The sequence below is a fragment of the Mus pahari genome, chromosome 16 (assembly GCF_900095145.1).
Source record: "Mus pahari chromosome 16, PAHARI_EIJ_v1.1, whole genome shotgun sequence".
Classification (NCBI taxonomy): Eukaryota; Metazoa; Chordata; class Mammalia; order Rodentia; family Muridae; genus Mus; species Mus pahari.
This window is the reverse complement of record NC_034605.1, coordinates 60,868,353-60,880,124: the sequence shown is the minus strand read 5'-3', so window position 1 is coordinate 60,880,124 and position 11,772 is coordinate 60,868,353. Positions and strand designations below refer to the sequence as shown.

The 11,772-nt window shown below is 42.4% G+C and overlaps 1 protein-coding gene across 2 annotated transcripts in view; it reads left to right on the top strand.

Annotated features, from left to right (window-relative positions):
* The window catches only part of Ubqln1 (ubiquilin 1), a 39,425-nt gene that overhangs the window by 10,288 nt on the left and 17,365 nt on the right, over positions 1 to 11,772 (top strand). For both annotated transcript variants that reach the window (XM_021215454.2, XM_021215453.2), the window contains exons 2-3: positions 6,874 to 7,025; positions 9,259 to 9,374. In XM_021215454.2, the coding sequence (XP_021071113.1) occupies positions 6,874 to 7,025; positions 9,259 to 9,374 (268 nt within the window). The remainder of the gene's footprint in view (positions 1 to 6,873; positions 7,026 to 9,258; positions 9,375 to 11,772) is intronic.

Below are 11,772 nucleotides of genomic sequence, written 5' to 3'. Positions count from 1 at the left end.
ATATGACCTAGCACAAGGCAAGGCCTGGGCCAAGTAGTGGGAGTGGGTGGGAAGGGGAACNGNGGTGGGGGGAGGGGTATGGGAAACTTTCAGGATAGCATTTGAAATGTAAATAAAGAAAATAATAATAAAAAAAATATTTTCACTTAAAAAAAAAAAGATGTATTTATTGTTATTATGTGTACATGTGTACACCAAGCACATGCTGACACAGATAGAAGCCAGGGCAGAGTGCTGGGTCCTCTAGAACCAGAGTTGAGATGGCTGAGCCACCACATTGGTTATGAGGAGCCAGACTTACTCTCTGCAGGAGCATCTCGGTGCTCTCTCCAGCCCTCTGCTGATCTGTGTGGCTGCTGTTTTGTCTCTGACTTCTTCACTCTTTAGTGTGTGAATGTGTGTGTGTGTGTGTGTGTGTGTGTGTGTGAAGTAAAATATTTTTGTTCACTTAGAAAGTGGCACACGCCTTTAATCCCAGCACTCGGGAGGCAGAGGCAGGCGAATTTCTGAGTTCGAGGACAGCCAAGGCTACACAGAGAAACCCTGTCTCGGAAAACAAAACAAAACAAAAAACAAACAAACAAACAAAAGAAAGTGGTGTCTTTTCCTGTGTCTCATAAAATGTCACTGGGGTACTGCTTGATAAGGTTCCAATTTTTGAAGTGTGTCAGTGAATTTTGACCCGGTGTCAGCCTGTTTTGTTAAATGTGCTTCAAAAGATGCTTATTGATGAAGTGGATCGGCCACTTGTTTTATTTTGAGTTGTTTTTTTCTTTTTTAATAATTGTGTGTGTTTGTGCAATCACATGTAGACCAGGGTTACTGTATAGACCTCCATCTTAAAGAGGGTGCCTGCCGAGCTCACAGGGGTCACCATCTGCCCGAGATGCCCACATTCTTCCTTCTTTCCCTCCAACCCCTGCTGGGCATGCTGAGGATTTAACCCAGCCTTACCTGTGGGCTAGGCAAGCACTGTCCCAGCTGATCAGCCACAGCCTTAGCCCTAGTTCTCTCTTTCTGGCAGTATGAAGAAGTCGTGTTTAAATACAGCAGTGTGGTCCTGGGGACCTTGGTTTCTGTTTATCCTGCCTGTTGTGTGTACCTTCTCTCCTGTTGCTCTTGGATCAAGTCGTTGGCCTGATCCCAGCGGCCCCCTTTATTAGTTGATAGGTATATACTGTTTTTATGTCCTTCATTAGTTGGTAGGTGTATACTGTTTTTATGTCCTTCATTAGTTGGTAGGTATATACTGTTTTTATGTCCTTTATTGGGTTGGTAGGTATATATTGTTTTTATGTCCTTTATTGGGTTGGTAGGTATATACTGTTTTTATGTCCTTTATTAGTTGGTAGGTATATACTGTTTTTATGTCCTTTGGAGATTCTCCATGGGTTTATAAACTGTTCCCATCAGGAAGTACTTGGAGAAGAATACATGGATCCTGGAGCTCCTAGCGCTGCGTGCCCAGGATCCCACACCGTTCTCTTTTTTTTTGGTTGGTCTCTGTCAAATGACACATGATATAGAAGGGCTTCATAAAGTTGGCATTGATGAAGAATTGGCTAAACAGTTTTTTACTTTTATTCCTTCATCCAGGGTGGTTTTCTTGTCCCTGAGGGACCCTGTTACAGTTCCTAAACTGCCTGCCTACTAGGTGTCACAGTCTCTGTTTATGAGTAAGAAAAAGGTCCTGTGAGCCACTATGTTTGTCTTTACATTTCAGTTTAATTCTGAGGGATTTTTATTGGATATAAAACCCTAGATCGCTAATTCTCCCTTTAGAAAAACATTTATAAGTGCAAATAGGTGGGACCTAGGAGATGCTGCTACTCAGTGGTAGAGAACTTTCCTAGCCTGCAGAAGGTTCTGGGCTTGGTCAGTGGGTTAGATCACATAGTGGGTCCTTTTTCATTTGTCAGCTTTTGCTTGGTAATATACATCTAAAGTCCCTCCACATCCTTTCATGACTTTAGAGTACACCTCTTTTCAGTGCTTATCTGAACACACTACACATTATCTACTGAGGAATTGACAACTATGAGCGAAACCTATGTAGATATACATGAAGGTTTTAAAGTGAATAGCTTGTAAATATAAAGGAGTGGTTGATGAATTTCATTCTGAGAGTGTGTTTGAGGCAGTGGCCCTTCATTCTTCAGTCTCACCCTGTGAAGGCCTTTCTGTTGCTCCATACCCTTGCCAGCACTTGGTGTTGTTGGTATTATGAGTTCTGGGTGTTTTATAACAGATGTCTGTTGTTTATCTCTTTGCTTTAGTTTTACATCTCTGGTGTGATGGGGGAGCATCTTTCATGTTAATTTGTTGTCTGTATATCTCTGGTGAAGTGCCTGCTTTGGTCCATTTTAAAATTGGATTGTGATTGTCAAGTTTTATGATTACTTTCTTTGTGTCTTTGGACACAAAGCTGGTTATCAAAGGTTATCAAATATGCCTTTTGCAAATATTTTTTGCCTCGTCTATTCATCTTCTAATTTCTTGAAAGATGTTTTAAGTGGCACACAATAGGACACTTCAATGGCTGGGGACCGATGAGAGCAGGTTCCCATCCCCTCTTTTTCTTTCCCTTTCCCTTATGTTGACCAGGGCTTTAAAGACCAGGTGTCCTCAGTGCACAGCTCGGCTCTGTTACTGATTTTAGAGGGAACCCTCTACTGGCTCATAGTTTAAGGATGTGCTTGACATACAGTTTGTAGTCACACTTCTGTTTACAAATAAAGGTGCTTGTCTTGTTTTCTTTGCTGACTTTTACCATGGAAGGATGCTGTTAACATGTTCTGGCATTGCCTGTGGCTGTCCCCTGTCAGTTAACCCAGGTGACACTTGACTTTACTCACATGTGGATTCAGCCTCCCATTTACAGATGACGCTTGATCTGCCATTCAGACTTTCTAAAGTCATATTTTGTATTCTTTGAAAATGTGCGTTTGTTTCTATATGTATTTAGATCATGTCCATCTAGCCTTGCTTCCGTCCATGCCCCCTAGAGCCCACATGGACCACTGACTAGATCTGATGGTGTTAGTCTGTTGAGGAGCAATCCTGGTTTTGTTTTCTTCACTTCCTTTACTCGTTTTGGTCTCTGAGGGCCGTGCGAAATGAGGTGAGATATGGCTCTATAAGAGATTGGGTGTTTAGCTAGTTTTCAGCTTTCAAGAAAATGGGGAGTCTTGGGCAAAGCTTGCTTGCAAGTGTGAGGACCTGAGTATAGCTCCCATGTGGGCAGTGAGCATGCAGAAAGGTGCACAGTACCATTGTGTTATCAGGAGAATAAAGGTCAAAGCTGTCGGTGAGGCTCTGGGGAGCCCGCAGCCTTCCCTCCCGTAGAGCTAGGAGGGGAGTGAGATGAGCGGACACCAGCAGTCACCAGGGATGCTGGTGCAGAGATGGGGGAGCTACAGAAAGAAATGGTGATGCAGAGCACAGACCAAATATAACTTGACTATGGCCCAGGAACATGTGCTGAGGGTATCTTGAAAGGCAAGGTCTGCTGTGGAGGTAGTTACAAGATGTTTCAGAGTACAATAAAGTAGTTTTGTCAGTTACATTGGTGGAGATCACAGATAGGTGGGTACAGCGAAGAGAGGAAATTGCTGTTTCAGATGGTTTCTTAGATATAATGGTTTCTTACTTTTTGGATTTGTTTGTTTCTTTTTGGCTTTCGAGACAGGGTTTCTCTGTGTAGTCCTGGAACTCGAGTTCCTCTGTAGACCGGGCTGGCCTCAAGTTCAGAGACCCTCCTGCCAGAGTCTTCCAACTGCTGGGGTTAAAGACGGACACCACCACCACCCAGCAGCTTCTTAGGGTTAGGGTTGGAGGAGGATAATACATTTAAAGATTTTTGATTCAGTGATAGTAGATTAGACACAGAAGTGAGCCGTGAATGAGAGGCTAAGACTTTAAGACAGTTTATCTCTGGTCTGCAATGGTCTTAGTGTCCATAATCATTAAGTACAGGTATGCTGTTTGGTTTTGGTTTTGGTTTTGTTGTTGTTCTGGGCACTTTAGTGTTCAGTACCTTGAAAATACACCAAGTCAGTACCAAGGACCTCCCTAGATGACTGAGTAGGTTAAGGATATGAATGAGTGATACCAAATAGGCAAATTTATAGGCATAAATGTAAATTAGTGGGGCTTTTTGGGAAATGGGGATGGAATTAATGAGTGCACAGGAAAGTGATAAGCAGGTACAGGTTTCTTTTTGAGAATGAGGATGTTCTGAAATTGACTCTTATCAATGCAGCCTATTTCTAAATACACTGAAGACTTTTGAATTACACACTTTAAGTGGCCATATTATGTGGCATGTGAACTATATATATTTGGAGACACAGAGTCAACACTCTGTGTAGCTTTGGCTATTTTGGAATTTCCTGGGTAGACCAGGGTGGCCTCTAACTCACAGAGATCTTCATGCCTCTGCTTCCCTTGAGGTAAGATTAAAGGTTTGTGTCACAATGCCTGGTGAAGCTTTAAAAACATCCTTTTGTGTTGTTGGAATTTGGAGGCAAAAGTAGGAGCATGCCTTAGGTCTAGCGTCTTACCTTCAAATCTTCAAATACTATAAAGTGCTATAGAACTATACTTGTTTATTATGTGTGTGTGTGTGTACCACAATACACATGTGGAAGTCAAAGACTAGTTCTCTCCTACTACTATGAGGTTTGTTTGTTTGTTTGTTTTGGTTTTTCGAGACAGGGTTTCTCTGTGTAGCCCTGATTGTTCTGGAACTCACTCTGTAGATCAGGCTGGCCTTGAACTAAGAGATCCACCTGCCTCTGCCTCCCAGGTGCTGGGATTAAAGTCTTGTGCCACTGCCCAGCATGCATTTTATTGATTATAATAAACCTATAATAAAAGCTACACATTTAGTTAATACATTTTGATTTATTTTGTATATGATCTGTATCGGTTTGGCCTTGAAATCAGATCTATGCTGGAAACCCAGTGCAGCAATTTATTATTAACACCATTTGGGGCCAAGTCTTCAATCCCTTTTCTCTGTGTCTAAAAAAAAGATTCCTCCTTATCCCAGAGTTCCTGTGAATCAAGGGAGCAGCAAAAGAGTGGCCACCACTGCTGTGCTCAGCGCTTGGATTTTATGCATTGTAATTTAAGCCTTATAAAAATATTGTCTTTATTATTAGGAACTACCTAACAGATGGCCGAGTCGTGCTGTTTCCATGTAGAGTGCTATAGAATATAAATGGTGTTTTGTGAAGATTTTTCTTTTTAAGTCACCTGGAAATACCTAGGTAAAAAGATTATATATCACATAGTTTGTTTAATTACCTGCAGAAGCTGATGCATTTCTGTGAGATTGAGGCCAGCCTGGTCTACATAATGAAATTCAAGATAGCCAGGGCTATGTAGAGACCTTTCTCAAAAAATCACCACCAACAAAAAGATTATAAAACATATAGTTTCAAATGGGAGGGGGAGCTCAGATGAGAAAGTTCCAAAATATTTACTGTAGTACATTTTATATGCATATACTTTTTGGCCTTTTCAAAAGTTTGTGTGTATGAGTTGAGAAGGTAGGTTGTAAAATCCAGGTTGTTGGGTGACGTGCTCAAGCCTGTGATGCCAGGACTGGGGAGGCTCCACTGGGAGTTTGAAGTCACTCTCTGCTGCAGAGTGACATCGTGTCTCAGAACCACACCGACCACACAGAATTATAGGTGTGTATGCAGTGTTGAGACTTACCTTGAGAGTTTTGTTCATATATAAATGTACAGAATACGTATAGCTCACTGTTTCTCAACTCTGATCATAACATGCGGCTGTGTTCCTGATGATGCTGTGAGCGTCTCAAGCCTTAGATGCGCAGATGCTGAGTCTCCCTCTCCCACGTGGTCTTGAGTCTGAGACCTTTGAGTGACTACGATACAGTTTAGATTTGGGATATTTTTAAATTAGGGTCACTTACTGATGTTAAAGACAACTTAGCGGCTTCCAGAAGTATTTCCGGTCTGGAACACTGAGCCCTCCCTTCTCATTGGATTCATGTCTGTGTACCATGTTTCCTTGTGGCAGTGCTGGCTTCTGTAAGGTAGTGGGTAGACTTGTAATGAAGAGATTCTTCAGGTTTCAATTGTGGTGCTCTGGTGTAGTCTGTTACTGTGGGTTCCCAGGCCACTCTGAAGTTTTCTAATTTGAATGAAGCCTGGATATTCTGGATATTTTAGTAGAGACTTAAGGAATGGTAAGCATTTGTCTGCGGTGTCTTGTTCTTTCTCTGCACTTGCAGGCTGGTCTGTTCTCCAGCAAGCAGTTCTCCAGGTTTTCCTGATTTCTTCCTAATATTTCTTTTGTTTTTCAGTTCTGGAAAGCCTTCTTCACTGTCTTTGTGCTTTCTTTGTTTATAGTTTATTTGAATCTATGGAAAAGATTTCCCTGTTTCTTTCCTATTTGCTTTTCCATGTTACTGCTTGGCAACAGGCATTGAGTGAAAGAAGTGATAAGGATAGTAAAAATGGCTGTGAATGTGAGCTTGCCAGTGTGTGTGTGTACTGGAATTCAAAAGAGAGGGGGCTAACTATAGAGATTGGGGTGGGGGGACAGTTACAGTAAGCTTAGCGAAGCCCCTTTGTGACCCCCAACTACATTGGGTCCTGTTGGCAAAAGAAGGAAACAAACATCGTGTCATCTCCATCTGTGCAGGAACCACAGCCCTGACATCTGGAGTGAGTCCTTCCTGTTAAGAGACAGGATGGTTGTACTCTGAGGAGGAGGTGTAGCGTTTGTAGTAGGGCCTCTGGAGGAACTTCTACAAACTAGTCTGGGTGGTGCTATACAAACTTCTATGTTAAAAACACATATGTAATTTATTTATTTATTTTTTATTTTATTTAGTTCAAAGAAGAAATCTCTAAACGTTTTAAATCTCATATTGACCAACTTGTGTTGATATTTGCTGGAAAAATTTTAAAAGATCAAGATACTCTGAGTCAGCATGGGATTCATGATGGACTTACGGTTCACCTTGTCATCAAAACACAGAACAGGTATGTCTGTTTAAATAACCAGTTCAGGCTCTAAGGAGCTTTCCTTGTTAGTACTTAAATGGTTTAAAGTACCTTTCCTTGTTTCTCTTGAGTGTTTGGTGAAAAACAACATTGTGACTCCATGCCTTCCTAGTATCTGAATATTTCTGTGGGGAGGGTTGGGATGCAGATTCATGGCTGGCCCCCATTTAATACTTTACAAAATTCAGCTGGTTATTACGTAGAACATTTTGAGTTAGGTACCAACTTGTTTTTTTTTAGCTGTTTTCTTTAGGGAAAGTTTTAGACATGGTTTCTGTAACATGTTAGCAGAGTATAAATCATTAATGTGTGATACATTTTTGAAAGAAACTTATTATTGTACTGGATACCATCTAAATTTTTGTTTCATTATTAGCAAAAAGGCTTCATCAGACTTACTTGAATTTGGAATTTTCTTAATCTCATTCCACTATACAAATCATCTCAGATGATGTACTGGAGTAAATGACTGGGGCCTCCTAACCTTAGCAGTTTATTAGTGTTACCTTTGTGGCTGGCCTTGACTTGCCATGCTGCCTAGCAAGGGTTAGCCTGCGTCTGTGACTGTGTTGCCACACTGGGTTTCTATTAGAGATGGACGGAAGGGCAGTCCAGTCCAGGCCTCCTGAGCACTGGGGTCACAGGTTCACTCCCTGGGAACAGCCGGTCTTAGGAGTCTTCCAACGCTTCCTTTGCTATCCATGTGACTGCAGTTGAAAGCCTCGCAGCGAAGTGTCTTACAAGAGCTTGCTGTAGCATTTGCTCTAGGAGCAGCTTCTCTGTCATGCACACCCTAGCAGGCTTTGTGCTGTCCCCCAAGAACTGATGAGGAAGTGTGTTCTTCCTGTGCTCCTGTATACTTGATAGCTTCTTGTATGAGAGCAGTATAGCACAGAGCACACATATGCAGACATGGTGATTCATGCTGGGATATGAAGCACGTGTAAGGTAGATTATGATTTCTGAGATGTTGAAGTGAAAACTAGACCTTTGAATCAGTAAATGATGTAACAAGGTCCATAATCAGATTGGTGTCAGATGAGGGAGACTTCTCTAATAAAGCCTGCTGTTCTAAAGAACTCTAAAGATGGCACCCAGTGGTTAGTGTCAGAGCCCTGGCCCCAGCCAACTGAACAAGCTGGCTCCACTCCTTGTCCTCATTGAAACAGACAACTAATGCTGATGATGAGAAGAAAAATCCATTGAATGCCACACTGAGAAGAACAAGATAGAGACCAATGACAGCCTTCCCATCCCCATCTTCTGAGTCATGACATAAGGTTAGGCTTAAATAAAGGGTAAGAGGCATACATAACTAAGTAGTCCTGGTAAAAGAGAGGCCCTGCCTAGTGACCCATCTTTGTCTTGGCTTCAGTCACTCCTACAAGGTGGTCTACCTACCCAGTTGTCAAAGGCTGTGATGAGATCACTTTCCAGCTGGCAGGCTCGCCCTGTGGCACCAGGTCTCCAGCCTTTCTTCCTCCCAGCATGGAGTTGCAGAGAAAGTTCAGCTCCTTGGATCATTATGTCAGTAGCCTGGCAGTCAAAGGGGGAGACGCGTGAGACTCTTGCCTAGTTATAGAGTGATATCAGAACCAGCCCACTCAGCCAGCAACTCTCCCCTTTGTCACAGCCGATGCCTTGACAGTCCATCAGCTTTTATGCCTGCACATTGTGTGTCTGTGTGTATGGGATGTGCACATGAGTGCCTTTGAAGCTGTAGTAGTTACAAGTGGTTGTGAGCCACCTGATGTGAGTGTTGGAAACTGAACACTCAGGAAGAGCAGCAAGTGATCTTAACTGCTGAGCCATCTCTCCAGCCCCTTTGCTGTATTAAGTTTTCTACCTTTAACAGTTTCAAGAATGTAAGTTAAACTACTATTAACACTGTGGAACTAGAAAATTGATTGTTTGAGCTCTGTGGATGGTGGCCTTCTGCGGGGTGATAACTATTTGGCTTTCCTGTATAATCACTGTGATTGAAAGCAGTGACACATTTCATGTATGTTGTATTCAGAGAATAGAGGCAGTAGTAGTTTCTTAAAGTGTTACTGTATTCTCAATATTTGTTTGTGATGCTTAGTCATTTCAGGCAAAGTATTGATGGCATTCTGTTTACAAGAGCTTACTCTTTGTTTTTCTGGCTATTGAAATTTTAATTCTTTTTAAAATAATGAGTTCTGCATCCTGCATTGTTATTTATTTACACTAGGCCGCAAGATAACTCAGCTCAGCAAACAAATACCACTGGAAGCAATGTGACCAGTTCACCAGCTCCCGATAGCAACCCCACATCTGGTTCTGCTGCTAACAGCTCCTTTGGTGTAGGTAAGTTGTGAGTGTGTGTGTGTGTGCATACATGGAGTAAAGTTCTCTTCCTCTAAGGGCAGTTTAACTAGTGACGTAAGTCATTTGACAAACAGCCTTGCAATCTTTATGTGGTTTGCTTCTTTAGTCGTGTTTTAAAAGTGGTTTGGGATGCAAGTGTGTTTGTTTATCTTGTATTTATATTTAATAAGTGATAAATAACCCTCTTTATAATAAAAGTGATGTAGCCTATGTATATGTAGTAATCTGAGCACCACATAATTGCATCAGAGGATATAGTTAATTGATGCTGAGCTGTGATGAATTCAGTAATAATGATTTTCAGTTAAACAAGAAAGGTACCAGTGACTATCCTGGTTGTTTGTTCTTGTTTTCTCTTGTGTTTTGTTTGAAAGAAATCTTGCAAATATGGCTGAGCTCCCTCAAACTCCTCCCACAGTGGCTCTCCTGGTGTTGAGACTGTAGGTATGCAGCATCATCACTCTGGATGGGACTGACCTGGGCTGGAGAGACAGCTTGTTGGTTAAGAGATGGAGAGACAGCTTGTTGGTTAAGCGATGGAGAGACAGCTTGTTGGTTAAGCGATGGCCTCCTGTTTGCTCTTGCACAGGACCTCGGTCAGTTCCCAGCACCCATTCTGAGGCTCATAACCATCTGTAACTCACGATCCAAGGGATCTGGCGCTGTCTTGTGATCCTGGGGACACTGGGTATGCATGTGGTACCCACAACAAACATGCAGGCAAAACACTCAGACATAAAATAAAAAATAATTAAATCTAGTACTTTAAAAAAAAAAATCTTGGACTGGAGCACTGACTGCTCTTCCGGAGGTCCTGAGTTCAATTCCCAGCAGCCACATGGTGGCTCACAACCATCTGCAATAGGGTCTGATGCCCTCTTCTGGTGTGTCTGAAGATAGCAATGGTATACTCATATACATAAAATAAATAAATAAACCATTAAAAAAATATATCTTGAAAGTACCCTGAACACACGGAAGAGCTGTTTCCTGAGTGTCAGTAGTGAAGCATCTTTTCTCTCAGCCCAAACCACTTTGGTCTCCTCCCTGCCGACCCTGCCTCCTCCCCTGCGTGGTGTATAAGCACTTCTCTCACGGAGCCTCTTCCCCTACACTGTTCTTCTTTGTTCAGTTGCAAAGATTGAGATTTTGGTGAGGACAAATGTTGTGAAGATGACAAAGGTTGGGCTGAAGACTAGCTTAAATGTCTACCAGCCCTTAAGCTGTAGCTAGTGGTTTTCCTTAGGTCTCACTTTCACATATTGGGAGCCACACCTTCTGCCCCTTCCGTGAAAACTTTGGGGTGACTCAATTATTGTATGCCAGTATACAGAGCACGCTTCAGAGCACAGCTGCTGTGCTGAGAGTGCACAGTGCACACAGGTGAGCCTCGGCTGCTGTGCCCCCCCTGCCGTGACTGCAGGGTGGGACTCAAAGTCTCAGCTTTAATCCACTAGGCCGTTTGATGACCAGCTCCATCATCTTCCTGTCATTCCCAGGGCACTTTCAGTCTTACCCCTCCTCAATTTAGTGACCTGTGGGGCCGGCTGTGTATAACAAAAGGCACTCAAAGTGACTGCCTAAGCTTTTAGGAACCCTGTGAGAGATCAGGAAGGAATAAATGTGTTTTATTATACTAGAAAGATTTTAAAAATATGTCTGGTTGGTTTTGTTAAATATTAAAGTTGAGAATTTGGCTAATTTTGATTGTAGGATGTGTTTGAGGTTGGGGGCTGTCCCCTGTGATAAACACTGGCAGAAGCAGTTGAAGTGAGGTAGCTTGTTTTGGCACATGGCTTCCAGCTGGGGACTGCTGCTGGGGGAAGGCCTGTGATGGGCAGGGAGGGTGCAGGAGAGAGCTGATCCGATCCTCATGATCCTCACCGATAGCCTGCTACCCCAAGGGCAAATGAGAAGAGGCAGATTGAGCTATAAATTGTGCTTTATTTCAGAGCGGGTAATCTGGGGCCACATCTAATCTTCGGCCAGCAAATTATATGGAGTTGGGGAGAACAGAAACAAGGTGGTTGATCCTTTCAGAGCTCAGATTTGCCTGTGGTCACATAGCAATTGAGAGTGGGCCCAATGTCATGTCTCCCGTGTTATCCCTTTCATTTATCTCCTATTCCTTGGGTGTCTGGTTTCAAACAGTTCTTGAAACACAGAATAATTAGTGTCTGCTGGTATCAAGGTTCTATTAACAAGAGCCTCTGGTCTTCTGTGGTTGAGGTTAACTCTGAACAAACCATCAGTAGTGTGTGCTGTAGGCTATTAGTAGGGTATACATGCAGATTTCTTTGTCCAGTATGGGAGTACAGTATGTCTTTTTCTTTTTTTTTTTTTTTTTTTTTTTTTTTTTTTTTTTTGACTTATGTAT